Source organism: Epinephelus fuscoguttatus, linkage group LG18 (assembly GCF_011397635.1).
Source record: "Epinephelus fuscoguttatus linkage group LG18, E.fuscoguttatus.final_Chr_v1".
NCBI lineage: Eukaryota > Metazoa > Chordata > Actinopteri > Perciformes > Serranidae > Epinephelus > Epinephelus fuscoguttatus.
This window is the reverse complement of record NC_064769.1, coordinates 136,173-163,823: the sequence shown is the minus strand read 5'-3', so window position 1 is coordinate 163,823 and position 27,651 is coordinate 136,173. Positions and strand designations below refer to the sequence as shown.

Here is a 27,651-nt window from a genome sequence, read left to right as displayed (position 1 = left end):
CTCACCAGACATCGTACAACTCACACGATTGGATCACAGATGCGGTTCTGGCGCGTGGTTCCAATTCCTGATCTCCGATTGGCCCGAGACATGCAAGTCTTGGTAGCGCCGCATGTTGTCTAAGCTGCGATTGGACAGGAAACCAGGTGCTTTTGTGCAGGGTGTACGCTGCCCAGTCATGGTCTTATAAAAATACAATACTGCCGGACTGTTAGAGACTGGTGAGCCGGATACAAGTAGCCTACCAACGAGGTGGTGACTCTTACCATATCTAGAGTTAACTTCACACAGGTAAGAAGCCTCATGTATCATCTGCAACTTCATATTTTTAATCCATAAGAAAGCACATAAGAAAATGTCATGGCATTTGTGTTTCTCTCTGTGTTCGAATCGTCTGTTTAGAAGAAACCTGTTATCACGGGTGTCTTTGTGAAATCTTAATTCAAACATCAATGTTAACTCACACAGCTACCACTTTTCTAACACAGTCGTTTTGCAAATGTGAGACACAAGCCAGCCTGTGTTAAATTAAGCTGCTGTTTGTGTATTCTACCCCCATGAGTTGGAAACAAGGACGCCGGTCCGTCAGCCATTTGGTCCGGGTTGCTATGTAGCTGGCTGAAATCATCTTGCTGTTTCTATGTATCCTAGCGAATTCGGTGTCCTGAGAAGGGATTTTGTCCAACTAACCTCTTTTAAACCCATGCCCACATACTATTTTTGGCAACAAACCAGTCGTTTCTTACGTAATTGACGCTTCAATGCGATAAAGTCTAACGGGTTAAAGGTTGGTCGTACACGACTCAATTGCAGGAAATCCCGTTACCCTTTTACCCAGTTTCGTCCGTATCTTGTCCCATGCACAAACTTTATGTAGCTGTTTAGATAGGTATAATAAGCAATACAAGCTAAGAGCTACCTAGGTGTCAAACTTGAGACGTAAGTCAGCTACCGTTGGCAACTTTCAGTGTAGTTTGTTGTCTTTTTTCCCGTCAACCTTAGCTAGTGGCGTGTAACGTACAACGATACCGGGCGTTTAGTTGATGATACACTGGTAACGTTACACGTAATAGTGTCTCAACCACTGCAGTGGCTGTCTTACAACTAGTTAAATTATCTTTAAATAACGTACCAGTTGGTCAGTATTCTCAATAACCTTGCCAGATAGCTAACTCTACTTTAGCTTAATAACGTAAGCTGTAAGATCTCCACGCTAACATTGGAACAACAACGCGAGCTCAGTGTCTCATAATGTTACCCAGTGTCAGATTGGTTTCAATTTACAGAGAAGTTATCAAACTGTAGTCTTCTGGAAACATGTTAAAGTGGCGGAAAAGCTAATTTGTGTGAGGGTGCTCCATGTTCTAAAATGGCTTTTGCTCTGTGATGGTGTTTAATGTTAGCATGAACTTACTGGATGGTACTGGTATTATTCAGACAGAGTAAGTATGATGCACCATGATCCACTTAATTTTATGACAGTTAAGGTTTTGGGAGATTTGGGCTGTACATGTGTAGCTCTGAGTAGTGATGTGTATAAGTATGATGCACCATGATCCACTTAATTTTATGACAGTTAAGGTTTTGGGAGATTTGGGCTGTACATGTGTAGCTCTGTGTGTGTGTGTGTGTGTGTGTGTGTGTGTGTGTGTGTGTGTGTGTGTGTGTAATATATCTGCTGGCCTGTTTATTCATTCATTCCAACATAAGCAGTAAGGAGGCATCGCAGGCATTTGGTCAATTACTATAGTAATCCCAACAAGGAAAACACACAACTTATTTATCAGTTTATTAAAATACTAAACATGAAACCTCTTCTTAACCCATTCAGGATGCCAGGATCAGCCCCAATCAGTTGTTTGGGCCCATGGCCCAAAGATGTGGGTATCATCGCCATGGAACTGTACTTCCCGTCCCAGTATGTGGACCAGGCTGAGCTGGAGCAATTAGACTGTGTGCCAGCTGGTAAATACACTGTGGGCCTGGGCCAAGCTCGCATGGGCTTCTGTTCAGATCGCGAGGACATCAACTCTTTGTGCCTCACAGTGGTCCAGAGGCTGATGGAGAGGAATGACCTCTCTTATGACAGTGTGGGTCGACTGGAGGTTGGCACTGAGACCATCATTGACAAGTCCAAATCTGTCAAGACAGTTCTCATGCAGCTGTTTGAGGACTCTGGCAATACAGATGTGGAGGGCATTGACACCACAAATGCCTGCTACGGAGGTACAGCTGCACTCTTCAATGCTGTCAACTGGGTGGAGTCCAGCTCATGGGATGGTGAGTGAACAAAGTTGTGTAATGTTGATGTCTTTTCAGTATTACATTGTTTGCAGCTGTGGCTCTGGAGGCAGAGTGTAGAGAACACGCTTTTGTGTTTAAAAAAATCCTGCCATTCCCCTTCTGCTTATGTTTCATTTCTGCAGGGCGTTATGCTTTGGTTGTTGCCGGTGACATTGCTGTCTACGCCACAGGAAGTGCCCGACCTACAGGGGGTGCAGGTGCAGTGGCCATGCTGGTTGGGCCTAATGCTCCTCTGGCCTTTGAACGAGGTCAGTGAAGTGGTAACTGTTGTTGTGCACAATTAGTCAGGCAGCACACTTAAGTGACTGACATACTATCATATTAAGATGATCCCATCATTCAAATGTTTACTCATTACTTAACTTTTGTAGCAGGTTACTGATTTAATTTTCTTGGCTGTTCAGTTCAGAGACTAATGTCGTTAGGTACTTAGAAGGAACCTGTTGATAAGAGCCAGGCTCTCTGTAGTCTTCTGTAATTTTCTTTTCGTTGACAGTTGAGTGACTTTTACAGTGTGCACAGGTTAGATAAGTTATTGTTTGTGTTTATTTTACACTCAAATACAAAAACCTAGCTCTGTTATCCAGGAAGAGTTTATTAAAAGCAATACTTATAGGTGAGCATAAGACAAAAATTAATCAGTGAAAAGATGTTTTAAAGTTTAGCTAGTTTGGTGTAGACTGTGCAGTCATTTATAGATAGGAGTTATACATACAAAGGGGTTGAACTGAGGAGCCATCTGCTGTGACTGTGGTGCAGGTCTGCGAGGAACCCATATGCAGCATGCATATGACTTCTACAAGCCAGACCTGGTGTCAGAGTATCCTGTGGTCGATGGCAAGCTGTCAATAGAGTGCTATCTAAGTGCCTTGGACCGCTGCTACTCTGTGTATCGCAACAAGATCCACGCACAGTGGCAAAGAGGTGGGTTGAACTGGTGTCTGTAACCAATATAGACTGATCCTCCCAACTTATCGAAGTATATATGTAAGAAATAGTACAACACCAGGAGCCAAAGTTAGCCATCATCAGAGTACAGCTTTGAATTAAGCACCTGGACAGGAAAGATGTGCCTGTGTTTTGCATACTTATCTTACAAAAGCCCTGTTTCCACCATGCAGTCCGATACGGTTCAGTTCAGTTCATACACATTTCTTCCATTGTGAAAAGTTATGGATGGTGCCAATGGAACTGTTCCGAATAACAATATTAGTGGATGGTCACTCTTGCCCAGGGCTGAGTTGTGGCTGGTTTTGGAGCTTATGTAACTTCTGTTAACTTCTGAACCCACTGTTCATGCAGTGTCTTATATTAGTAAACTATAACTATAAAATAAAAGGATGTATTGCAGCCTCTAGCACGGTGAGTGCATCTTCAAGCACTTAAAAATATAATAAGAGTAGCTGTAATATTACAATTGACAGTTAGAGTGTGATGCTTATTCTTTACCTGTTGTATTTTTTAGTCAAAGTACGTTTGTGTTGGAAAGGTGTTGCTGTCATGCATATGGACAAGAGCGTAGTGGAGGGACTGGTCAGATAATAGCCTGATTACAGTAGCTAAGAGGGTTTAGGACATTACCTGCTTGGTATGCTAATAAGTTTACCTCAGTTCAGTGACCATGAAGTAGTTTAATGAGATGAGCCTTAAACCTGACATGTCAACATGTACAACATCTGAGAACACGGGGCTATTAAAGACAGACTAAGAACCATTCACAAGCAGCACAACATTTTCACCTCTACTCTTGTGCTTTGGCAGCGCAAAGACACTATACACCAGCTCTGTTATGTTCCTGACTTTAGCCCTATTCGGATGGGATTAGTTTTACATAGGTACTTGGGGTAAAGTAATAATTACCAGAGATTTTACTCCCGTCCGAATGTGCCATGTCAGTAATCATTACCGCACGATGTCAGTAAAGCTTACCGCAACTTTTACCTTCTGTAAAAGGGTCCAGGACAATTACCTCAGGTAATACTAATCCCGTGCGAATAGACCAGCAGTAAATATGTGTGTTAGGGCTGTCAAAAAAAAAAATCATGTTAGATATATATATATATATATATATATATATATATATATATATATATATATATATTATAAGTTTGAACCTAAATTTGATAATTCGAATATCATTAATAATTAATTAATACTATCAATAATGTTGTATATCATGGTAAATCCCGTTTGGGACGCAGAGGGAGGGAGAGTCGCTGACGGAGGAGCCCGCTGCACCAACACCACCCACTGCGCTGTCCGCGTTGTGTGACCTGTTCGGGAGACATACAGGGAGAGTGGTGCACCTGCTGCCTCCCTGCCTACCCTTTTTGAAGAAGAGATGAAACGTTACCAGAGTGAGACACCACTACAAGCTGACCAGGATCCACTCTTGTGGTGGAAAATTACGCACTGAAGTATCCAAACATTGCTCAGATAGCGAGGCAGAAGTTGGATCATACCTGGCACTTCAGTGAAGTCAGAACGGGTGTTTTCATCCGAGTGTCACGTTCATATTGCTTCAGCAATAAGCATCTTATTTTTTGTGGGGTTTTTTTGTAAAAAAAAAAAAAAAAAAGTACTAATAATAAATTCTATTATTATTTGAACTCTACTAAATTAATTTGAAAATATTCACACTCAATTTCATGGTGCTTTTGACAGTCCTACCATACGCACATGACGGCAGGAGGGGATGGCATTGTGTGAATGGATTTACCCCTCCCACCTGTGGTAGTTTTACTGATATTTCTTATCCCGTGCGAATCGGCCATTAATATTACTGACGTCCTGTGGTAAAGTGACCTTACCCCACGTGCCCAGGAAAACTAATCCCGTCTGAATAGTGCTTTTGACATGAGCTTTGTCATGTTGGTAATTTCTATCTAGCGCCGCGTGCATGGTGAAGAGGTGGGAGGAGAGGTGCAACAAGATAAGAGCTGTATTCAGATAAAGCATAGCAAGGTGAATTGTTGGCATTTGGGTGAAAACTGTTCCCATTACTCTTTGCAACTACACCATTGCAATGGAAGTCACTGTATTAGACCAAGCAAGGCAAGTAACATAGATTTAAAACAGGAAACAGTGTTTTCTAGGCTGATGTGGTCTAATCATTCTTCTTTTTAACAGAGGGCTCAGAGAAGCGTTTCAGCTTGGATGACTTTGGCTATCTAGTCTTCCATTCCCCATACTGCAAGCTGGTCCAGAAGTCATTGGCTAGACTGATGTTGAATGACTTTCTGAGCCACCCATGCCCCAACACTGAGACGGGATCCTTCACAGGCCTTGATGCCTTCAGGTACACTCAGAATAAAACAGAGCCTGTTTATACCTGGTATTAACATGCGTCTTGGGTGATCAGTTGACAGTTCTAAATACAAGTGTAAATGACCACCAAGATGCATTGTGATCAGATTTTAGAGGAGGTCTGGGCCACATATGGTCAAATTCTTTCAGCAATGTGAATGCTAATTTGTTCGGGGCCACATTGAACAGTGCTCCACTGGATAAGAAAACTTTTGGTGGCGCAGTTGCACAGACACAGTTCAACAGTTGAACATCTGCCTGGTTATCACCAGCTAACTGCCGCAGCGACTATTAAACAGTCCCAACAGACTCTCACATTGAAAATGGCTTAACTCTGTTTTTAAACTCATTATTGACTACATTAGTCTCCCAGCAGCACTTGTTTCATGATGAAGTAGAACAGCGTTCTACTTAGACTTCTATCTTTTCTTTATTAGAAGGCCATATTTTAGCCTTGCAGGTGTTGGATACTGCAATCTTGTTATCCTCCTCAGACACTTTAATAAAATTCCATACGGCCAACATGGTCTAGGTTGCCCGTACGAAAGCCCTTTCTGATGATACCAAACACATCATTGTGCTGTCATCCCATCACGCTGTAAATACAGATCAATTGTCTACGATATAAAAACCTGAAGAATTTCTTCACAATCCATTTTACAGATCTTGTTATCAGTCACTTCATATAGTGAGGAACAATATTACTACTATTCTTCTATTATCTTAGATGTAAATATTGCATGTTTCTTGCAAATAAAACACATTTTTGACATTTTTGATTTTTGACTCACTTTGGATGAGTCAATGGAATTTCTTGCAATAATGAAAAAATACTGGTAATTATGTCCACCTGGCACAAACCACATGTTTTGGACAACTGAAGTGACAGAATGTCCCACCATCATGGTTCTTATATTGCCAGATTCCAGAGAGTCTCCCCTACGTTACTTTTTTTTTTAAGTAACCAGTTTCTTTACTGGGTTACTCCCTTAGTAAAGTAACTCAAGTACTTTTAAAGTACTTCCAATGTTACTCCCTGAGAAAAGTAACTCAAGCACTTTTAAAGTACTTTTGAGTATTCTACATTTCCTGTTGGGCAATGGACCACAGGGCGCTAAGCCTACATTTTTTTGTCTCCAAAATTAAAGTTATGGACCACTTGCCCTTCACTGAGATACAATTCTCCCATCACAGCCGTCACTTTGACCAGTAGAAACACAGAACGTTCTGCTGCCGTAGACAACTGTGGGGCAGCAACTCTCCAGCGTTTTTAATATTTCCTCTAGGGATGTTACCACACAGAGCAAAAGGGGGAAATGATAGTGTGAAACAGCAGAGGTACTTTATCAACATAGACAGAGGCAGAGGCTACCAGCTTCATTTGAAACAGATAACATTATAGACGGTCCATTATTTATTAATCCCTCTGTGTTTTTATATTTTTACTTTTTATCTACTCCCGTTGTCTTTATAAAGTTAACATATCGCGCCGTCATTTCAAACTCAACACTTCCTGAATTTCTTTCAGATTAAAAGCCCCTCATAACCTCGGCTGAGAAAATCCCTCCATTTTCTAAATACTTCAAATGTAGCTCCTGCCATCTGCTGACGCTTTTAGGGGATAATTGGTGAGTACCATCGTGTAGTGTGTCATGTCTGTCGGCCAAGTCACGGCACGATTTTATGACTCCACAATTTTGTAATGTGACATGGTGACTTTCAGAACAGGCAGAAAAGGCGTGTAGTACTAGTGTGTGCCAGGCATAATGCAAGTCCTGAGTCTGACCTGTCTGTCAGCGAGTCCTCCTCCACCTTTTTTTAGACTCCACCGTAGACAACGGCAGCATTTCTTCTCCCCGTAGCTAGTCACAAGCTTCATGACTTCTTTCGGACTGATAGGTTTAACGTTATCTCCGTTATTAGAACCAAAAGACGGCCGTTGCTGTTTCGGAGCTGAAGGACCAGCGTTCTAAAGTAACGGAGTAACTGATGGCTTGTTTGAAAATGTACTCAAGTATTTGATTACTCAAACAGCAACCTAACACGTTAGGTTACTCGTTACTGCAAAAAGTAATCAAAGTACTCCAACTCTGCTCTTCATATATGGCAGAATATGTCTACTTCCAACTTGCTATGGTGAGATTCATGTAAAAATGTAAGAATTTCATAACACAGATTTTTTTTTCATCGATATAAAACTTAATATAAAATACAGGCACATAGGAGGATATGTAATGATGGCAAATCTATATAGCCCAGATAGTCCTGAAAAAAGCAAGATACAGCATGTGTATGTAGCCTGTATAATGACTGTGATATGATCTTCAAAGTAGAGGCAGTAAAAATACCCCAAAAAAGGCCTAGGGCCCAAAGCGTTAACAGATGTTGTTGAGTTCTGCTGGAAGAAGCACTAATGTTTCCTTGCCTGGAAAGTAGATGAGAGCAGGCGGCTACAGCAGCAGGCGGTGACAAAAAGCCGCGGTGAAATCGGACAGTTTCCCGACAGTTTCCAGCAGCCTTCAGTCCATACAGGAAGTCACAGACACACTTACATCCTGTCTGGAATTATGTCAATTCATTAAAAAAGTGATCAGACCCATATATCAGTTTGTTTTCAGTCTCTAGTTGTTTCAATTATGATAGTTTGATTTCTTAAAATGCTTTACTGGTGATCTGTAATTTATGTTCATGGTTTAACCTCCATTTTACATGAATTCTCCTGTAAATCAGCATCGTATCAGTTTGACCTGTCCCCTCAACTACACAGGCTAAATAAAATGTGCTTGACTATAAGGTTCATATTTTCAGAGGAAAAAAAATGATAAGATATAACAGCTTTCATTAAAGATCAGTCAGATACAGTCAGGGCTTCACATCCGTACAGATGTAATTTTAAGAATCCTCACATCTCACTGACCACAAGTCCCTGTGTTGCTAAATACTTCAATAATTAAAAAAGCCCAGTGTTAATATACAGTAGACTCTGTATAGTTTATGATGAATGTAGGCCTATTTAGTCTCTGACAACTAAACTTCACCATCAGTCACACAACATGTTTTCTGTTCACAGAATCAACCTTCAAATCAGACAAATAAAATTTTAATCTCTAAAATTCAACAAAAATGAATCGTTTATCTAAAATGTCATATTTTTGAGTCTACATCTAAACCAATCAGCTGTTTGATCAGGTGAGAGCCAGGTGGTGCAGTCGGTGGAGAGCAACTGCAGTGCCTGGCACTAAAAACTGTGGCCGCCTCACTCGCTGTTTTATCGCCGTCCACTTTTGTAATATGTCAGAGCAAGTCGGGATGAAGTTGGACACAAAACTAACTGGCATGCATTGTGCGCCGATCGCGATTTATCAAATCTGCACAGGCCTGGCTCATCTCGGACGAGCCTAATTTCAGCTATCATAGCTAAGTGCCTTTCTATGTGAAAATACAACGTCACAGAGACCGACTTAACTTGCTTGGTGTTTGGGAGCTCCAGATGAACTCATGAAAGCCTTTGCTGTAGATGTGTTGTAGTACCAGAGTGTTACTGTTGTATCAGAAAGGAGAAAAACAAAGAAAAGGAGAGAACAGCCCTTTCCAATCCTGACAGGAGAGGAGGGTGAAGAGAGAGGAGTGAGAGGGGATAAATTAGGCACACCTGTGAGCTGGGGGAAGGGGGAAATCAATCAACAAGCTGCATGAAGGAGAACAAAGAGGAGTGAGAGTGTCTCTAGGAGAAGAAATTAAAAGTTTACTTAAATTACTTTGCTCACCTTTAAAGGGAGAAACAATAAGCTAAAAGTAAGGTGAGCAATAGTTAAAAAAAGGATTTGCTGGACCGTCTTAACATTCTGGATAAGAAAGCTCCTTAAAGGAGTGTGCTGATCCTTGGAGCAGGTGGTATGAAAGGACTCTTATCTAATTCTGTAACCTGTTTGGATGCACTGGTGGACTTCTTTGCAGTGGCCATCCGATAAGTTCTCTTACACTGCCCTCTCCTTGCTTCTTCCTAATTCACAGTACTCCTTTTTCGCCATACCTCTCTCCTACACACACACACACACACACACACACACACACACACACATGCACTCACGCTTCCTAAACTGAACTGAATGAAATTGAAATACATCCCTACACACTCTCACACACATACTCTCACAGGGTCCTCCTTGCATTGATTTATTTAAAGGACCTTTAAATTTTATTTGGACTGGTATTGGTTTCTGGATTTTTATTTATTTATTAATAGGAAATTTGTGTGTTGAATATAACAAGGTTAAATTCAAGAATGAAACAATGATTTGTGCTATCTGGACTAATTCCCCATCTAATTTAAGATAATATTTAAAAAAAGACTTGACAGTGTAGGATTGTATTTCTTCTCCTGTCTTGCACCCAACATATACACTGTTTAATTGGGGATAAATATATGCTACACTGCAGTCAAGCCAGCCACTGTTTGAATTATGATGTGTGTATTATCATGCAGTTTAGGTACCAGTGCTAGTAACAGCCAAAAAGGACGAAGAAAGACATTTCAGATATCATCTCTGGCATCTTGTATACTCAATAAAAACGTTCTTTTACACATCATATATTAAATAAATCTTATTTAATCTGTGATGTCACGAAAGAAGGCCTAATATTACAAAACTGTGTCCACATTAGGTTTGCTTAGTAGCGCAATGGATTTCTGCTCACATGACCAAATAAAATGTCACGTACCTTTATAGTACATTACTGTACAGAGAGACACACCTCGAAGGACTTTTTAACACTGTGACAGTTCCACATATTCAAACATATATATAAAAACTTTATGACTACATATCTTGTGGATCCAAGTGGATTAAAACAGTGCCAGAAATCATGTAGTGGTATGGTAAAATATGGTAATGCTAGAGGCCTTGGAGTGGACTAAGGCTCTAGAAGAGTGATATTTTCTCCTCGGGATGTAGATTGTATGTATATCAACCTCACTTCAACACCAACACAGTGACAGAAAAGTTGAAACTGAACACCACTGTCAGGGAAAAATAATTGACACAGAAAAGAGTGACATAAAGAATAAATCCAAAGATTGTCTTGAAGAAAACACATAAAAATGCAAAATATCTAAAAAATAAAAAAATCTATCATTTTTAACCCATTTGTTTTATTTTTCAGTGGAACTTTTTTCAGTGACAATACAACTTTTTCCGAAAACATGGCATAACCTCTACATTTAAGTGTGCAGTTGTCCATTTTAAGTTTATTCTGGATTTCTGACAGCAAGTAATAAAGTAACTTGTTATCCAGATTTGATTAATATTGTGGCGCATGGTCAAGCCATTATTACTGTTTATGGGGGACTGAACACTTTTCTGATATTTAACCTTTTCATTACCTTAATAATAACATTCTTATGCACGGGCCACACTTCCTGCTTGAGCAGTGTGTGTGCATCCCAGTAACAGGTAAAAGTAGCATGCACATGCCCAAAAAAGAATTTTAATGCTAGGTGCTGGACCAAAAGGTAAGCATGGAATAAAAAGATAAAGTCCGCACACCAGAAGCTGCTCCTTGAACAATTTATTCATGCATTGTTGTAACGTTTCGGGCCCCTGCCCTTCATCAGACGATGACGTGCATCCCAGTGCCTCTACTTTTGTTTTTGTTTTGTTTTTTGGTATGGCCTGAAATAACTGTAGACATTCACTGTACTCTCTCAACAAAAGTAATTTCTTTACTAACAAGTTAGCACAAGTACAATTCAGTTATTCGATGATAACACTTTGGTTGCTAATCACACATTTGTTTAATGCAGAGATGTACAGCCAGAACAGACCTTCTTTGACCGGGATGTGGAGAAGGCCTTCATGAAGGCCAGTGCAGATCTGTTTGAGAAGAAGACCAAGCCATCCCTGCTGATCTCCAACCAGAATGGAAACATGTACACCCCCTCTGTCTATGGCTGCCTGGCATCACTCATTTCACAGTACGTCTCAGTAGTTGGGACTCCATCCAGATGTAGTGCAAATTTTAGGTGTGTGTGTGTGTGCGTGTGTGCGTGCGCGTGTGCGTGCGCGTGTGCGTGTGTGTGTACCCTCCAGAAGAGTGTATTTTAATATTATTGGTGAGATCTTCAAACAACAGTAATTTATTACTGGAGTTTGTTGTAGATTAACAGAAGTCACTGTGAGCTAACCACTTTTGATCTGCAAAATTACTACTCTAAATCTTGGCATGGCTGATTAAAATAGTTGAAAAATCTTGGTGTTGTAGTATATAAGGAAAGTCTTTGTTGTCTGTGTTGTAGACACACACCTTCACAGATAGCAGGAGAGAGGATTGGAGTTTTCTCCTATGGTTCAGGATTTGCTGCTACTCTGTATTCTCTCAGAGTCACACAAGACCACACACCCGGTAAGTCAACAATGGTTCAATTTAGTTGTGTGATGTGGATGAAATTAGAATGTATACTCATTATAAAATTTTAGAGGCGAATAATGGTGTGTTTTTCCTTGTGATTTGTTGACTGTTTGTTTCAGGATCTGGTCTGGACAAACTTGTTTCCAGCCTAAGTGACCTGAAGGTCAGACTGGACTCAAGGAAGAAGGTGTCACCTGCTGTCTTCTCTGAGAACATGAAGCTGAGAGAGGAGACACATCACTTAGGTATGACTCTGCTGTCACTGCTCCTCATGTCTGATTCTGCCAGTCTAATTGGTTATTTACACTGACAATTGCAAGTCTGTCAGAAATTAGAAGGGGATTATGCTGTCTGGATGCTATTTTTTTTTTTTTTAAAACACATTAAAGTTTTTTGGGGTGCATAGTCGAGTAAGGGATAATGCCTGATGAGGTGTCCATTATCAGGCTGATGTGGAGGATTCAATTTCATTTATAAAGCCGTCGTCGTTGTCGTCGTCGTCGTCCTCCACTTATCCGGGTCCGGGTCGCGGGGGCAGCAGCCTCAGCAAGGAAGCCCAGACAGTTCTCTCCCCAGCCACTTCCATCAGCTCTTCCGCGGGAACCCCGAGGCGTTCCCAGGCCAGCCGGGTGATGTAGTCCCTCCAGCGTGTCCTGGGGCGGCCCCGAGGTCTCCTCCCGGTTGGACATGCCCGAAACACCTCCCAAGGGAGTCGTCTCGATGTGGAGGAGCAGCGGCTCTACTCCGAGTCCCTCCCGAATGTCTGAGCTCCTCACCCTATCCCTAAGGCTGAGCCCAGCCACCCTGCGGAGGAAACTCATTTCGGCCGCTTGTATTCGCGATCTCATTCTTTCAGTCACTACCCAGAGCTCGTGACCATAGGTGAGGGTTGGAACGAAGATCGACCGGTAAATCGAGAGCTTCGCTTTCTGGCCAAGCTCCCTTTTCACCACAACGGACCGGTTAAGTGCCCGTATCACTGCTGACGCTGCCCCAATCCGCCTGTCAATCTCCCGCTCCATCCTACCCTCACTCGTGAACAAGATCCCGAGATACTTAAACTCCTCCACCTGAGGAAGGACCTCCCCCCTGACCTGGAGTGGGCAATCCACCCTTTTCCGGCTGAGGACCATGGCCTCGGACTTGGAGGGGCTGATTCTCATCCCAGCCGCTTCACACTCGGCTGCGAACCGCCCCAGTGAGAGCTGGAGGTCACTGTTCGATGGAGCTAGGAGGACCACGTCATCCGCAAAAAGCAGGGATGAGATTCTCCCATCACCGAACCTGACACCCTCCACCACTCGGCTGCGCCTAGAAATTCTGTCCATAAAAGTTATGAACAGAACCGGTGACAAAGGGCAGCCCTGGCGGAGTCCAACCTCACCGGGAACAGGTCCGACTTACTGCCAGCCACGCGAACCAGACTCATGCTCCTTCGGTACAGGGACTGGATGGCCCTTAGCAAGGGGCCACCCACCCCATACTCCGGAGCACCCCCCACAGGATGCCCCTGGGGACACGGTCGTAAGCCTTCTCCAAATCCACAAAACACATGTGGACTGGTTGGGCGAACTCCCATGCCCCCTCCAGCACCCTGGCGAGGGTAAAGAGCTGGTCCATGGTTCCGCGTCCGGGACAAAAACCACATTGCTCCTCCTCGATCCGAGGTTCAACTATCGACCGGACCCTCTTCTCCAGCACCCTGGAGTAGACCTTACCGGGTAGGCTGAGAAGTGTGATCCCCCTGTAGTTGGAACACACCCTCTGGTCCCCTTTCTTGAAAATGGGGACCACCACCCGGTCTGCCACTCCAGAGGCACTGCCCCGATGTCCACGCAATGTTGCAGAGGCGTGTCAGCCAAGACAGCCCTACAACATCCAGATCCTGAGATATCCGGGACGATCTCATCACCCGGGGCTCCGCCGCCTCGGAGTTGTTTCACCACCTCGGCGACTTCTGCCCCAGAAATTGGGCGACCCGCCCCTGAGACCCCCGTCTCTGTTTCCTCACTGGAATACGTGTTGGTGGGATTGAGGAGCTCCTCAAAGTATTCCTTCCACCGCCCGACAATGTCCCCAGTTGACGTCAGCAGCTCCCCACCCCCACTGTAAACAGTGTGAGCAAGTTGCCGCCTTCCCCCCCTGAGGCGCCGGACGGTTTGCCAGAACCTCTTTGGAGCCGATCGATAGTCTTCCTCCATGGCCTCACTGAACTCCTCCCACGCCTGAGTTTTTGCCTCCATGACTGCCGCCGCCGCGCTCTGCTTGGCCCGCCGGTACCCATCAGCTGCTTCCGGAGACCCACAGACCAACCATGCCCTGTAGGCCTCCTTCTTCAGCCTGATGGCTCCCCTCACCTCTGGTGTCCACCAGCGGGTTCGGGGATTACCGCCGCGACTGGCACCAGCGGCCTTGCGGCCACAGCTCGCAACCGCCGCCTCAACAATGGCAGAGCGGAACAAGGCCCATTCGGACTCAATGTCCCCTCCGCCTCGGGACGCGGTTGAAGCTCTCCCGAGGTGGAGTTGAAGATCATCTGGACAGGTTCTTCCGCCAGGCGTTCCCAGCAGACCCTCACTGTTCGCTTGGGCCTGCCAGGTCTGCGCGCGCCTTCCCCACCATCTGATCCAACTCCCCCAGGTGGTGATCAGTTGACAGCTCTGCTCCTCTCTTCACCCGAGTGTCCAGAACATATACGACTACAAAGTCGATCATTGACCTGCGACCTAGGCTGTCCTGGTGCCACGTGCACCGATGGACATCCTTATGTTTGAACATGGTGTTAGTTATGGCCAAACTGCGACCCGCACAGAAGTCCAATAACTGAACACCACTCGAGTTCAGATCGGGCAGGCCGTTCCTCCCAATCACGCCCCTCCAGGTCCCGCTGTCATTGCCCACATGAGCGTTGAAGTCCCCCAGCAGAACAATGGAGTCCCCGGTTGGGGCACTGTCCAGCATCCGTCCCAGGGACCCCAAAAAGGGTGGGTACTCTGAACTATTGTTCGGTGCATAAGCACAGACAACAGTCAGGACCCGTTCCCCGACCCGAAGGCGCAGGGAAGCAACCCTTTCGTCTACTGGGGTAAACCCCAACGTACAGGCAGAGAGTCTGGGGGCTATCAGAAAGCCCACCCCGGCCCTCCGCCTCTCACCCGGAGCAACTCCAGCGAAGGAGAGAGTCCAACCCCTCTCAAGGACTAGGGTTCCAGAGCCGGAACTATGTGTCGAGGTGAGGCCGACTATATCTAGCCGGTAACGCTCAGCCTCTTCCACAAGCTCCGGCTCCTTCCCCGCCAGAGAGGTGACATTCCATGTCTGTAACCGAGGATCGGACCGCCAAGGCCCCCGCCTTGGTCTGCTGCCCAATCCACGTTGCACCAAACCCTTCTGGATCCCTCTACGGGTGGTGGGCCTGCAGGGGGACGAACCCATGTAGCCGGTTCGGGCTGGGCCCAGCCGGACCCCATGGGCGAAGGCCCGACCACCAGGCACTCGCCCACGGACCCCAACCCCAGGCCTGGCTCCAGGGCGGGGCCCCGGTAACCCTCCGGGCCGGGTACACTTGTCCTTGATCATAACCATCATGAAGGGTCTTTTATAAAGCCCAATATCATAAATCACAATTAGCCTCAGAGGGCTTCACAGCATACGACATCCCTCTGTCCTTTGGACCCTTGTAGGGGGAAAAAGAAATTGTAGAAACCTCAGGAAGAGCAACTGAGGAGGGATCCCTCTTCCAGGACAGGCAGGCATGCAATAGATGTCGTACAGAACAGATCAACACAATAAAGTTGCTGTAATCCATATGACAAAGTGATACATAGGGAGAGAGAGGGACAGAGAGAGAAATTGACAGAGAGACTGAGATGCAGGGCAGACAGTAATGACAATAGCTACAATAAGATTAATTTTAGTAATAATATTACAGTAATGATAACAGTAATTGTGGTAGATATGTTCTAAGTATATATTAATATATGATAGGAAATGTATGTGACAATAAACCATATGTGTATAATAGAAGAATAACTAATAGATAAAAATAAATAGAAGTATAACTAATAATAGCAGTAGTCGGAGGCATCAGGCAAGACCACGGCAGCAGCACAAACATGACGCACCATCCAGGCGTAGCTGTGATACGAGGGAATTTGCGAGACAGTGGAGCACAAAGGCTCCGGAGAAGAAGCAAAGTTGGTGGCATGCCATAAAGTTGAGTTAGTGATTTGCAGTAATAGGACCAACCAAGCTTTCTGTCCTTTTCCAAATCTCTTTAATGTTACCACAGAAATAAGGAAGAAGCAAACCTGGCTGACGTTTACCTGACTTGATGTCTACTTGATGTAGCTATGCATTAGCTAGCTGGTTAGCTAGATCTTTAACATTAGCTTACTTTATTTACTTGACATTATACAATGTAACCTGTCCATTAAGATTGTGACAGTACTCCAGTAACATGTCTTAACCATCCTCAAAATTTGTTTTTCTTTCCAACCATTTTTAACCAGCTTATGTAGAATATTTCACGCATCTCATACAGTTTTCACAGAACAGACCATCCCATCTTTTATATCTGTATTCCATCTGACTTTCAATATGAAAAGCAGTGAATGAATTTACTTGGTTTTTAAAATTATATCCAAGTCAACTCAACATTTCATCCCAAGATATTTAATGTTCAAACTCATAAACTTTATTGCTTTTTGTACAATATACTCTTATTCTGAATTTGAAGTCTGCAATGCATCACCAAAAAGTAACAACAAAAGACTGGAAAAGTTGTGGAATGCTCACAAAAAACAGTTGGGAACTAGGCTTGTGCCAAGTTCCGGTTTAACCGGTTTGGTCCGGTTTAAGAGCTCCACCCGGTTTAATTCGCGTCAACCGGATAAACCGGGGAGAAGAGAGAAAAAAAAAAAAAAAAAAAAAGCTTTTCACATCAGCGGTGTGTCAAGGGACTATATTCAACTTATCTTGCATTGTAACATGCATTATGACAACTTAATGAGATTTATGTTTTGTTTAGTCTTTAGTCAGCTGGAAAATTTTCAAACTGGCACAAGCCTATTAGGAACATTCCACAGGTATACAGGTTAACTGGTAACAGATTAAATAGGATATAGGATCTTCTGTATCTCTCCGTCCTGCATCGAAGAGAGAGGAGCCATTCACCACAGTTTTTTTTGGTCCATCAAGGTGTTGTGCAGTGGATAACCAGGGTTGTTCACGATGGCCTTGGACATCTTCAGTGTGCATCTCTCCACCACCTCCTCCAGTGTGTCTAACCTGACTCCAATCACAGAGCCAGCTCTTTTGACTAGTTTGTCCAGCCGCCTTGCATCTTTGTGTCTGATGCTTCCTCCCCAGCAGACTGCAGCATAAAATAACACACTTGCCACCACAGACTGATAAAACATCTGCAGCATCTTACTGCAGATGTCGAGAGATCTGAGCTTCCTCAAGAAAAACAGGCGGCTGTGCCCCTTTTTGTAGAGAGCGTCTGTGTTTAGGGACCAGTCCAACTTATTATCCAGGTGTACACCTAGATACTTATAGCTTGGCACCACCTCGATGTCCACCCCACAGGTATTCACTGGCTGAAGAGGGGGCTTGGACCTGCGGAAATGTATGATCATTTCCTTTTGTCTTTGAGGTGTTGCTCTGTTGTAGATTCCTCTCCAGTTTCTTTTTGTATTCCACCTTTGCCATCTTCAGTCTCTTCTTCAACTCATGTTGCACTTGTTTGAGCCGTGCTTTGTCACCATCTCTAAAAGCTGCCTTCCTCTCATTGAGGATTGCCTTTATGTCACTAGTAGTCCGAGGTTTGTTATTGTGGAAACAGCGTACAGTCTTTGTAGGTATGACTGTGTCTTTACAGAAGTTGATGTAATCAGTAAAACAGTCAACCTGTCTATCAATGTCCATGATGTTCTCCTCTGTTTCCAGCAGCACATCCCAGTCTGTGCATTCAAAGCAGTTTCTTAGAGCCTCAGTAGCCTAGCCTCTGGTGTCCATTTCCTGACTGTGAGTATAGTTGCAGACTGCCTCCACACATGGGGTTTGTAACATGTCTGCAGAAGAACCAAGTTGTGATCTGACCTGCCCAGTGGTGGTAAGGCAGTGGCTCTGTAAGCTTCTTTGATATTGGTATACAGCAGATCAAGGGTTTTATTTTCTCTGGTATATGACTGAATTCTCTTGGTACATAATATGGCCTCATACCAACTGCCAAAAGTTCAATATCTGGACAACACATCTTCTCCTTGACAATAATATGTGCAGGACTGCACCATCTCTGGTTCACAAATAAAGCCAGGCCCCCACCTTTTTTCTTGCCACTAGCTTTAGAGTCTCTGTCCGATCGTATGAGAGTGAAGCCAGGTAGATCCACGTTGAGAGTCTGAGATGTTTTGATTCAACCACGTTTCCGTAAAAACACGAGACTGCACTCACTGTATACTTTATGAGTCTTCACCAATATCTCCAGTTCATCACTCTTGTTGGGTAGAGAGTTGACATTTCCCATGATGACTGATGGCAGAAAGGGTTTATATCTCCATTTTCAAGCCTTCACCTTTACACCAGCACGGCAACCACGAAAACACCTCTTCATCTCAGCTGGAATAGGATGGTGTCCTCCAGACTTGCTCCGTTTCAACGAAAAAAGCTCCTCTCTTGAATAAACTTTTCTCTTCACAGAATTATCCATTAACATTGAATGCCCATGACTTTTGACTCCTTAGGCATTAAAACTGACTGGATTATATGAAGCATATTACTGCATGGGCTCGGGAACACTTTGGAAAACCATTGTTGGTAAACACAGTTTGTTGCTGAATCTGCGAATTCAAGTTAAGACTCTACCATGCAAAGTGAAAGCCATATATCAACAACATCCAGAAACACAGCTAACTTTTCTGGGCCCAAGCTCATCTGAGATGGACTGACACAAAGTGGAAAAGTGTGCTGTGGTCTTGACAAGTCCACATTTCATGGTGGCTGGTCCAAATTGTTTTAGGAAATGATAGACATCATGTCGTCTGAGCTAAAGAGGAAACGGACCATCCACATTGTTATCAGCACAAATTCAAAGGCAGCATCTGTGATGGTATGGCAGTGTGTTTGTTTCAATAGAATGGCTACCTTGTACATCTGTGAAGACTCCATTAATGCTGAAAGGCACATACTGGTTTTAGAGCAGCGTGCTGCCATCTCAACATCTTTTCCATGGATGTCCCTGTTTATTCTAGCAGCACAATGCCAAGCCACATTCTGTATGTTCCAACAATGTGGCTTCGTTGCAAAAGGGACCTAGAGGTGCTAGACTGACCTTCCTACAGTCCAGACTTGTCTCCCATTCAGGGCCGGCCCAAGCCTCCATGGGGCCCTAAGCAAAATTTGATTTTGGGGCCCTCTATTACTGCCAATAATAATGATTATTGATCATTCACACACCTGCTGTAAGTTATTTCATGTTCTACTCTGTCATCACTTGTGAAACTAGATGTGAAAACTTTTTGTTGTCGTTAGATTATAATCCACAGTGATTAAGGCCATGGAAGCAGACAGCAGATTTGCAAACTTGCTGAAAAATCTTTCCATTAATATTTGGCAAAGTCAGCAACTCACCCTACTGGCCACACAGAGAATCAATACATAAAACGAAATGGTCGCAAATTCAGCTACAAGAGCAGCCTGGGGTTGATTTACACTTAATATTCAAAGTGATATAGTACTAAGTGGGATACCAAATGTCATCTAGACCAAGTGAAAGTAACAAAATAAACCAGTCATTTATTGTAAACACAATCTGCTTTATTATTTTTTGTTTTAAATAAACTGCAACACAGAGGGGATAGTGGGCACAGTGGATGGATCAAAGGATGGAGATGGACCTAAGATGAAAAACAACAACAAAAGCTAGTCATGTTAGATGTCATATTACACTTGAAAATTATGCTGCTTATTTTCTAAGTAAAATAGTACAGCTATAGCTTGTAATAAGAAAACAATCTGCCAGTGGAACAACTGAAGATTGCTTGAGAAGTTTTGAAATAATATCCATTTGTCTAAAAACATGTCCCTTTTCATATGATTATGTCTTATATTAAAAATGATTCATCTCAGAATGTTCTGCAGTACGCTGAGCAATTACAAAGGCTGTTTTGTTGTTAATTTACCAGGTAGAGCTGAGGTTGCAGCAGACACAGAGGGGACAGTGGGCACAGTGGATGAAGCAGAGGATGGAGATGGACCTAAGCTGAAAAACATGTCCCTTGTCATATGATTATATCTTATATTAGTATATCTTAATGAGATAATTTGACTAGAAATTAAATATATATGGTGACAGTTTTTCCCTCACCTGATTCATTAGCCTTGGCTGAGCCTGAGGAGGTGGACTGCCCTCCTCGACAGAGAGCTCAACGCTACTCCAACGCAGCCCTGGGGAGTTTACAGTCTGGATTAAGCTATAGATTCAGTATTTAGAATTGGACTGTTTTGGTTCTGACCAAAACAGTCCAATTCTAAATACTGACAAGTTGACTAACAATTACAAACACCATCAAAGCACACTGTCAAAAAGTACAAATGCATTTATCAGTCTTTGCACTGGTCCAAACTCTGGTGAGATGATGTCGGCACTCAGAATTAATCTCACACAGGATTTGATTTGATACGTAGAATCCTGCATCTCTCACTGCTTGCATTATTGTATTCATTTTTTTTTTTCAATTCATCCACACAGCCAGCTACGTCCCCCGAAGCTCAGTGGAGGATCTTTTCCCAGGTACATGGTACCTCACACGAGTGGATGACAAACACCGCAGGGAATACGCTCGAAGACCTCTGGATGATGACCTGGCAGCAGAGCCAGAACTTGTTCGCTCCAGCACTGCTAATGAGGTACAAGATAATCAATGTTAGGACAGAGTTTCCTACTTTCAACACTGTATTAAAAGTAGATCACAAAATTTTATACACAGCCTTTACATCTGTAAATGTAGTGTATGACTAGTGCATGGTAAAAACAGTTGGTGTACATGTGGGATTCTAGTCTGAGAAATGTGTCTAATTTAACCTTGTGTGTCGATTTAAACAAAGGATAATTCTGTTTTAAGAAGATAATGAGGATAAAATGTTTTTATTCAATACATTTTCAACTAAAAGTCAGATCATTGAGGAGGAGTGGAATTATTTCAGATTATTTCAAGTTTCTCCTGCTTTGATGTTTTGTTTTGTTTTGTGTTTTTTAAACTCTCCATTGTTGTTACAGTGTAAAGATATGTTTTTCTTTTCTCCAAAAAGAAAAACATATCTTTACACTGTAACAACAATGGAGAGTTTAAAAAAAAAAAAAAAAAAAAAACAAGATAAAAACTAACGCAGCAGACCCAAAGATTATCTTTTTGATGCCTTTGCACCAGTGATAGCTGTAGCTGGAGGCATTATATTTTTGGGTTGTCCGTCTGTACAGAAGTCTGTCCCATTTTTGTGAATGCATATCTCAAAGAATGCCTTGAAGGAATTTCTTTAAATCTGGCACAAACATTCTCTTGGACTCCAGGATGAACCGATTAGATTTTGGCAGTCAAAGATTAAAGTCACTATGACCTTGCATCTTTCTCATTCTTGAATACAGTATCTCAAGAAAAGGGGAATTTCTTCAGATTTTGCACCAACGTTTACTTGGAATGAGCAATGAACTAATTTGATTTTGGTGGTCAAAGGTCAAAGTCATTGTGACTTCACGAACCATGTTTTGGCCACAATTTAAGAATTATTAGGTTCATCATGACAAAACATCACACAAATGTCTAATGGGATATAATAATGAATGGATGACATTTTATATACCAAAGATCAACCTTAGTGTCATCATAATATTCTGCATAAAACATAAAGCATAAAAGAATGACTGCTTGTTACTGCAAATGAAAGCATTCTTTCCATTAGAGCAAAGCAGCAGCGTGGTGAATATGACATAAATGATGTCCTACTGATTTGAATAGTGCTGAGGAAATGTAGTAACGCTGAATTTATCAGTTCAGTATAATTTCCGTTTATAAGATGTATTGGAAAATTTGAAGAAATACTCATCTCTCATTGGTTGATAGGTCTGACAATAAGATAGCAGAGCTAAGCTTACACAGTTAGTGTAAGTGTGTAAGTGTAAGTTAGTGAATAATATCCATCATTCATGGATATACTAAGATTTGTTTTACTGGTTTAAAAAGGGATGCAGTGGCTCAAACATCCTCTCACGCTCATGAAGATGATACACGCAGAGCATAAGTAATACAAGTTACAGCTAACAAACTTTGCATTGCACTGTAACCAGCTAAACTGTTTACAATGATAGTGTGACACAAACTAGCTTAGTCTCATGTTAGATAGCCAGAAAGTTTTACATGTTATTGGTCTGAAAAAATTTGGGATAGTCCCGATATCCAAGTAGTTGTCCCGAATCCTGCCCTAATTGTCCCGAAAATTACACTAGAGCAGAGTGTGGAGTAGTTATTGCCTGATAAAACATTAAAAACTGATCATGGTGGCTGAGTCCTGCAGCTCCCGCCGGCTGCACATTGGCTGCAGCAGTTACATGAATTATGAGCGTTGTAGTTTTTAAATTGTGTATACCAGTGGTGCGAATTGATAATCAAATAATTTTCATTCATTCATTGGTGACAACATAGAGTCTGGTGACACAGGACCTGATGAAAAGGCAGCTAAAAAGCGCAAACGTCTCTGCAGGTACTGGGAGGAGTGGGGAGGGAAATACCCCAGGCTAACTGCAGCCTTACAAGATACAAAGTGTTTTGCAAAGTTTGTCAAAAAGAATTTGGCATTTCGCACGGAGGGGACTTGAACGTCAGGCTACATGCTAGCAGCAAACAACATATCAGTAACAGCACAACTGTACAGACCAACACGTTGGTCTTATCCGTCTTTAAGCGGGAGGATGACTCCATGTACAATAAAATAGCTGCTGCTGAACTGACCTCCGTGTTCCACTGTGTGACCAACCAACAGTCATACAGATCGCTTGACTGTGCTATGAAGTTAACACCAAAACTGTACACTGATTCCACTATAGCTAAACACATCAGCTGTGGTCGCACAAAATCAGAAGCACTTGTCACAAATATACTGGCACCCCTCGCATCTGACTTCACCCAGAGCCTTGAGTCAGAGGACATGTAGAAGACATGTATATTGCAACTGATGCCTCTAATAAAGGCAATGTGAAAACATTCCCCCTCTCTGTAAGATTCTGGATGCCCGAGCAAGGTATCCAAAACAGGGTTCTGGATTTCTTTGAACAGGCAGCTTGAGGACTCAGATGCTGTCACACACACCTTACTGCAGAAGTTAAAGGAACACAAACTCAGCATCCGTAACATCTCGGCCTTCTCGGCTGATATTGTGGCTGTGAATTACGACAGAAAGCACTCCGTTTACCAAAATCTGAAACAACACAACAGCAAGATCCTGCCTGCAAACTGCCCAGCTCACATAATCCAAAATGCAGTAAAACCTGCCAGCAATGCACTGAAAACAGATGTGGAGACTATAGTGATTAAAACATGCAATCATTTCAGCTGTTCTGCCAAGAGAGTGGCCACCCCCAAAGAAATGTTTGAATTTGTTGACATGAAGTACCTTACCTTGTGATGCCATGTCCCAACACGTTGGTTGAGCCTGCTCCCTGCAATTAACAGACTTGTCAACACCTGGCCAGCTGTGTGCAGCTACTTCTTGTCGCTGGGACGAGAGGAGAGCCCCCGTGTCATCTGGGATGCGCTGCAGCGAGCTGGAGGCCACTCTCCTCTTTTTGCAAAACACTCTGAAGATTTTTTCTGATACTGTGCTGAGCCTTGAGAGTGACCGTTTCACCTAGGTTGAAATGTATGCGCTGATGAACGGCCTCTGAACCAAACTCCAGCAGCACAAAAAGATGTTTTCTTTAGAGCAAAACTTGACCGTGTCTTCGCCTCCTCCGTTGCTTTTAGTGTTGACAGGCTCCAGAGAGACTTTATCAGCTTCTATGATATCGCGGAGCAATACCTTGAGAAATGGTTTGACTTCTCTGAAACTGGGCACCTGTTCAACATCCAGTGTTTCAACCTCAAGGAAAAACAAGAAATCAGCTACCGGCAAGTGACCGCAGCTGCATCCGCCCTTCAGATGGAAGAGGATCTCGACATGGTTGAGCTCTACAATGAGAGCTGTGTCCTGAAAGAGATCTTGCCTCACCTGGAAACACAGTGTCACCCTGTAGGTGAGCTTTGGACCCAAGCGCTAAAGAGCAGGTCTGTCCTTGGTCCTGAGCATCCCTGTGAGCAACGCTTACTCTGAGCAGGTGAAATCATCATGAAAGGTGCCTTGACTGATGTGAGAAACTGATGCTCATTTAACCTGGTCCGCTGCAAAATCAAAGTGAAGATGAATTTACAGATGAGCTGTGCAGACTTCCACAAATTAATCCTAGGAAAGACAAGAGTGCTGGCAGCAGTCAAATCCTCCGCCAAATATGCCAGCGACAGGCCTCCACAATCCAGTCTTCCTAGGAGGTAGCAGAAGTGAATTTAAAGTTTTGTTGCTGTTATCCTACACACAAAGTACTAAATACACCCCTTTTGTCCCATTTTTTTGCTTTATAGAGTAGATGAAGAGAGCGCAAGTTGCAGCCGCGAGGACAGGGAAAGTGCAGGCAGCCAGGAGAAGGAGTGATTTGCACGTTGCAGTGCAGCCTCTTGTTCTTACTGTTCAAAACTGTTCTACCAACTTGTTCTACAAACCAATACACCATGAAATTGGAAAAGAGGAAAAAGATTGAAGGAAAATATTGAACAAATTGTTAAAATTAAATCAGGGAACTGATCACAGATGTATTGTGTCTGTGTGTTTTTACATCTGTTGTTGCTTTAATTTGCAGCTATGCCTTTAATGAAGTTGACATGTCATGACACACAAGCCCCCCCACTGTCCACGTAGCCTTGGCAATAAACTGACAAGAATTTGATGATTAAATGTCAAGGTCATTGTGACCTTGCATCTGTCATTCTTGTGAATCCAATAATGCAAGAAGGCCTTGAAATTTGGCACAAACGTCCACTTGGACTCAAATGCTGCGAGGGTCATAAGGACAGAGGGATGTCGTATGCTGTAAAGCCCTGTGAGGCAAATTGTGATTTGTGATATTGGGCTTTATAAATAAAATTGATTGATTGAAATGAACTGATTAGAATTTAGTGGTCAAAGGTCAAGGTAATCTCATATTACATGTTTTTGGCCATAATTCAAGAATTTGTATGCTAATTATGACAAAATGTCACATAAATGTCTTAACAGGATAAAATGATAAAGTGCTAACATTTTCTATCCAAACGGTCAAAGGTCAGCTTTACTTTGACGACATAATGTTCTGCAAAAACACTTTCTTGGCCACTACTGAACATCATATCTCAGTAACAGAAGGGGAGACATTTGGTAAGATACTGAATTGGTGACACTTATCTTAGGTGTCCACCTTGAAACTGTGCTGATTGTTTAGATCTTCTGTGCTGTTAGGGAGAAGATGTGTATGAAGCACCCATGTTTTGAAAGACATGGATGTAAACTTTAAGTGCACTGCTGCGCTCAAGCATACAACCACGTGGCAGTAATTTCAGTGTTATACAAAGTGGAAAATTACAGTAACTTGTAATGTCTTGTAATTTACAAGAGGAGACAATTTTCAGGAAGGCAGCATTTGACAAAGTTTATAAAGTTACCCTTAACTCTACAACTCACAAAATGCAGTGATTTTATTTAAATGTGTCTGGTATTTTCTCCCCAGGTGACAAATTAGTGTATTGTGTTACTGTACTCTTTAGCCTGTGTCCAAAACACATTGCACCATGTGTCCATGAAGAAATATGAGTAGGTCGTGCTTATAACTGCTGCATGGAATGCTACATAATGTCAACCAGGGAAGGATTGCTGATTAAATGTCCAACAGTTAGGTCTGACAGCAAAGCTTAATGTCTTGTTTGTTTGAGAAGTGATTAAAGATTCAGCGTGAACAATGGATAAATGAAAGATATATTTGCCTTTGTGTAGATTAATTTCACTTAAATTATTTGAAATGGGTTTTTTTTAAATTATAGTTAACCTTATTTGTTAACTTGTTACACACAAGAATAATGTGTGGACAAAGGTGATTTATTCTTTCATTTGTAAATTAATGGCAATATTATTTGCCTAACGGAAATCTAACCTGTCCTCTGTATCAGCTGTCTGACTGTGGCTGGGCAAGGTTAGTTGAGAGTGATTCAAAGTTAGCAGGAAAGCCACATCTAGATGGCTGATAGCCAAAGGATGACAGAAGCAGATTTCCACTTGGCCGATAATATTGCAACAATAATTAAGGCATGTATCTTGAATGTAACAAAGGTGCCAGACTTAATACAATTCTGTGGTTGTGGGGGTGGTCAGATCTGTAAAATGTTCCTGCTTTTTTTTAATCCTTTGCCAATCACATCCCTGATAACAGAGCAGTAGATCAGAAATGTTATTTACCCTAAACCATTAAGTGCTTTATAAACCAGCAGTTCATGTTATGATGTTAATGGTCTGTTTTCCTCCTTCAGCACATCCCCAGTCCAGCCAAGAAAATGCCTCGCATCCCTGCAGCCACTGCTGGCCCTGAGGCTGCCATCAGCAACTGAGAGCACTCTGCTTACCTCTGAGAGGTATCAAGGTCCAACAGTTTAGAAACTGTAATAACTAGACAACACTACAAGACAGAAGGCTAGAAAGAGACAACGGCGTCACCTCCAAAATCATTATTCATTGAATTTAACTAGGTTGGAGCAGAGTGTCATGAAAGTGTACAGTGTTCTGTGAAGGCCCGTGGACAGCTGTAGCCACTCCTCAGCTACATGTAGCCTTCCCATTATCTACATGTAATACTGTCAGACAGTAAACTCCATATTTGTCTAGTCTAGGGTCTATTTTGAACACAATAATGATTTGTTTTAACAGTCCTTTTATTTCAATATTAACGTTTGTACATATTATCCTCTTGCATTCGTGCAAAATGGACAGTTATATTTGGGAGAAGTACAGGCAGATGTTTGCATAGGGTGTTGCTGATACTGAGTTAAACAAGCAGACTTCCTCCTGGCAGCTGGCAGCCAGTGACAGGAAGAGGAAATGGATATTAATTAATTAATGTGGCTGCAGGCGTCCTGCTGATTAAAAGATTGAAGAGAAGTGGGCCTCATCAGTAATGTATTAAAGTAGTGTTACTGTTGCCACAACAACCCAATGTGAGATGGAGTTCATACCCCTGCTCTGCTGTTTGTGTTCAGTACTACAGCTTTCAATGAAAGCATGTGGTCAGCTTTCTACAGGACTCTGCAGGTTGATTATGTGACCAAACATCAGGAACAGTGGGACTCAAGACTCAAAGTAATGCCCAGAGGGCTTCAGAGTCCTCTCTCAGCATGCACATAGTGGGTGGAGTCTCATTTTAAACTGTTGTTGACTGCTGTAGCTGAGCTATGCATCCGCACAGAACATGTAAACTGTCTTACACTTGGTAAAAAAAAAAAAAAAAATCCTTAAGCAGAGGATTAGCTC

General features: G+C 42.7%; 2 protein-coding genes across 3 annotated transcripts in view; both read left to right on the top strand.

Annotated features, from left to right (window-relative positions):
- The window catches only part of LOC125905816 (uncharacterized), a 197,314-nt gene that overhangs the window by 76,507 nt on the left and 93,156 nt on the right, over window positions 1–27,651 (top strand). The gene's annotated exons all lie outside the window — the stretch shown is intronic.
- hmgcs1 (3-hydroxy-3-methylglutaryl-CoA synthase 1 (soluble)) lies at window positions 146–27,651 on the top strand. 2 transcript variants are annotated; one of them, XM_049604065.1, is made up of 10 exons: window positions 146–291; window positions 1,832–2,280; window positions 2,427–2,552; window positions 3,064–3,228; window positions 5,434–5,602; window positions 11,414–11,584; window positions 11,906–12,012; window positions 12,138–12,263; window positions 20,771–20,928; window positions 26,658–27,651. In XM_049604065.1, exons 2-10 carry the CDS (start codon window positions 1,833–1,835, stop codon window positions 26,733–26,735), a joined length of 1,548 nt encoding a protein of 515 aa, XP_049460022.1. In that variant the 5' UTR covers window positions 146–291; window position 1,832; the 3' UTR covers window positions 26,736–27,651. The 2 variants fall into 2 exon arrangements, with proteins under 2 accessions (XP_049460022.1, XP_049460023.1); XM_049604066.1 differs by lacking the exon at window positions 26,658–27,651 and adding an exon at window positions 24,687–26,651.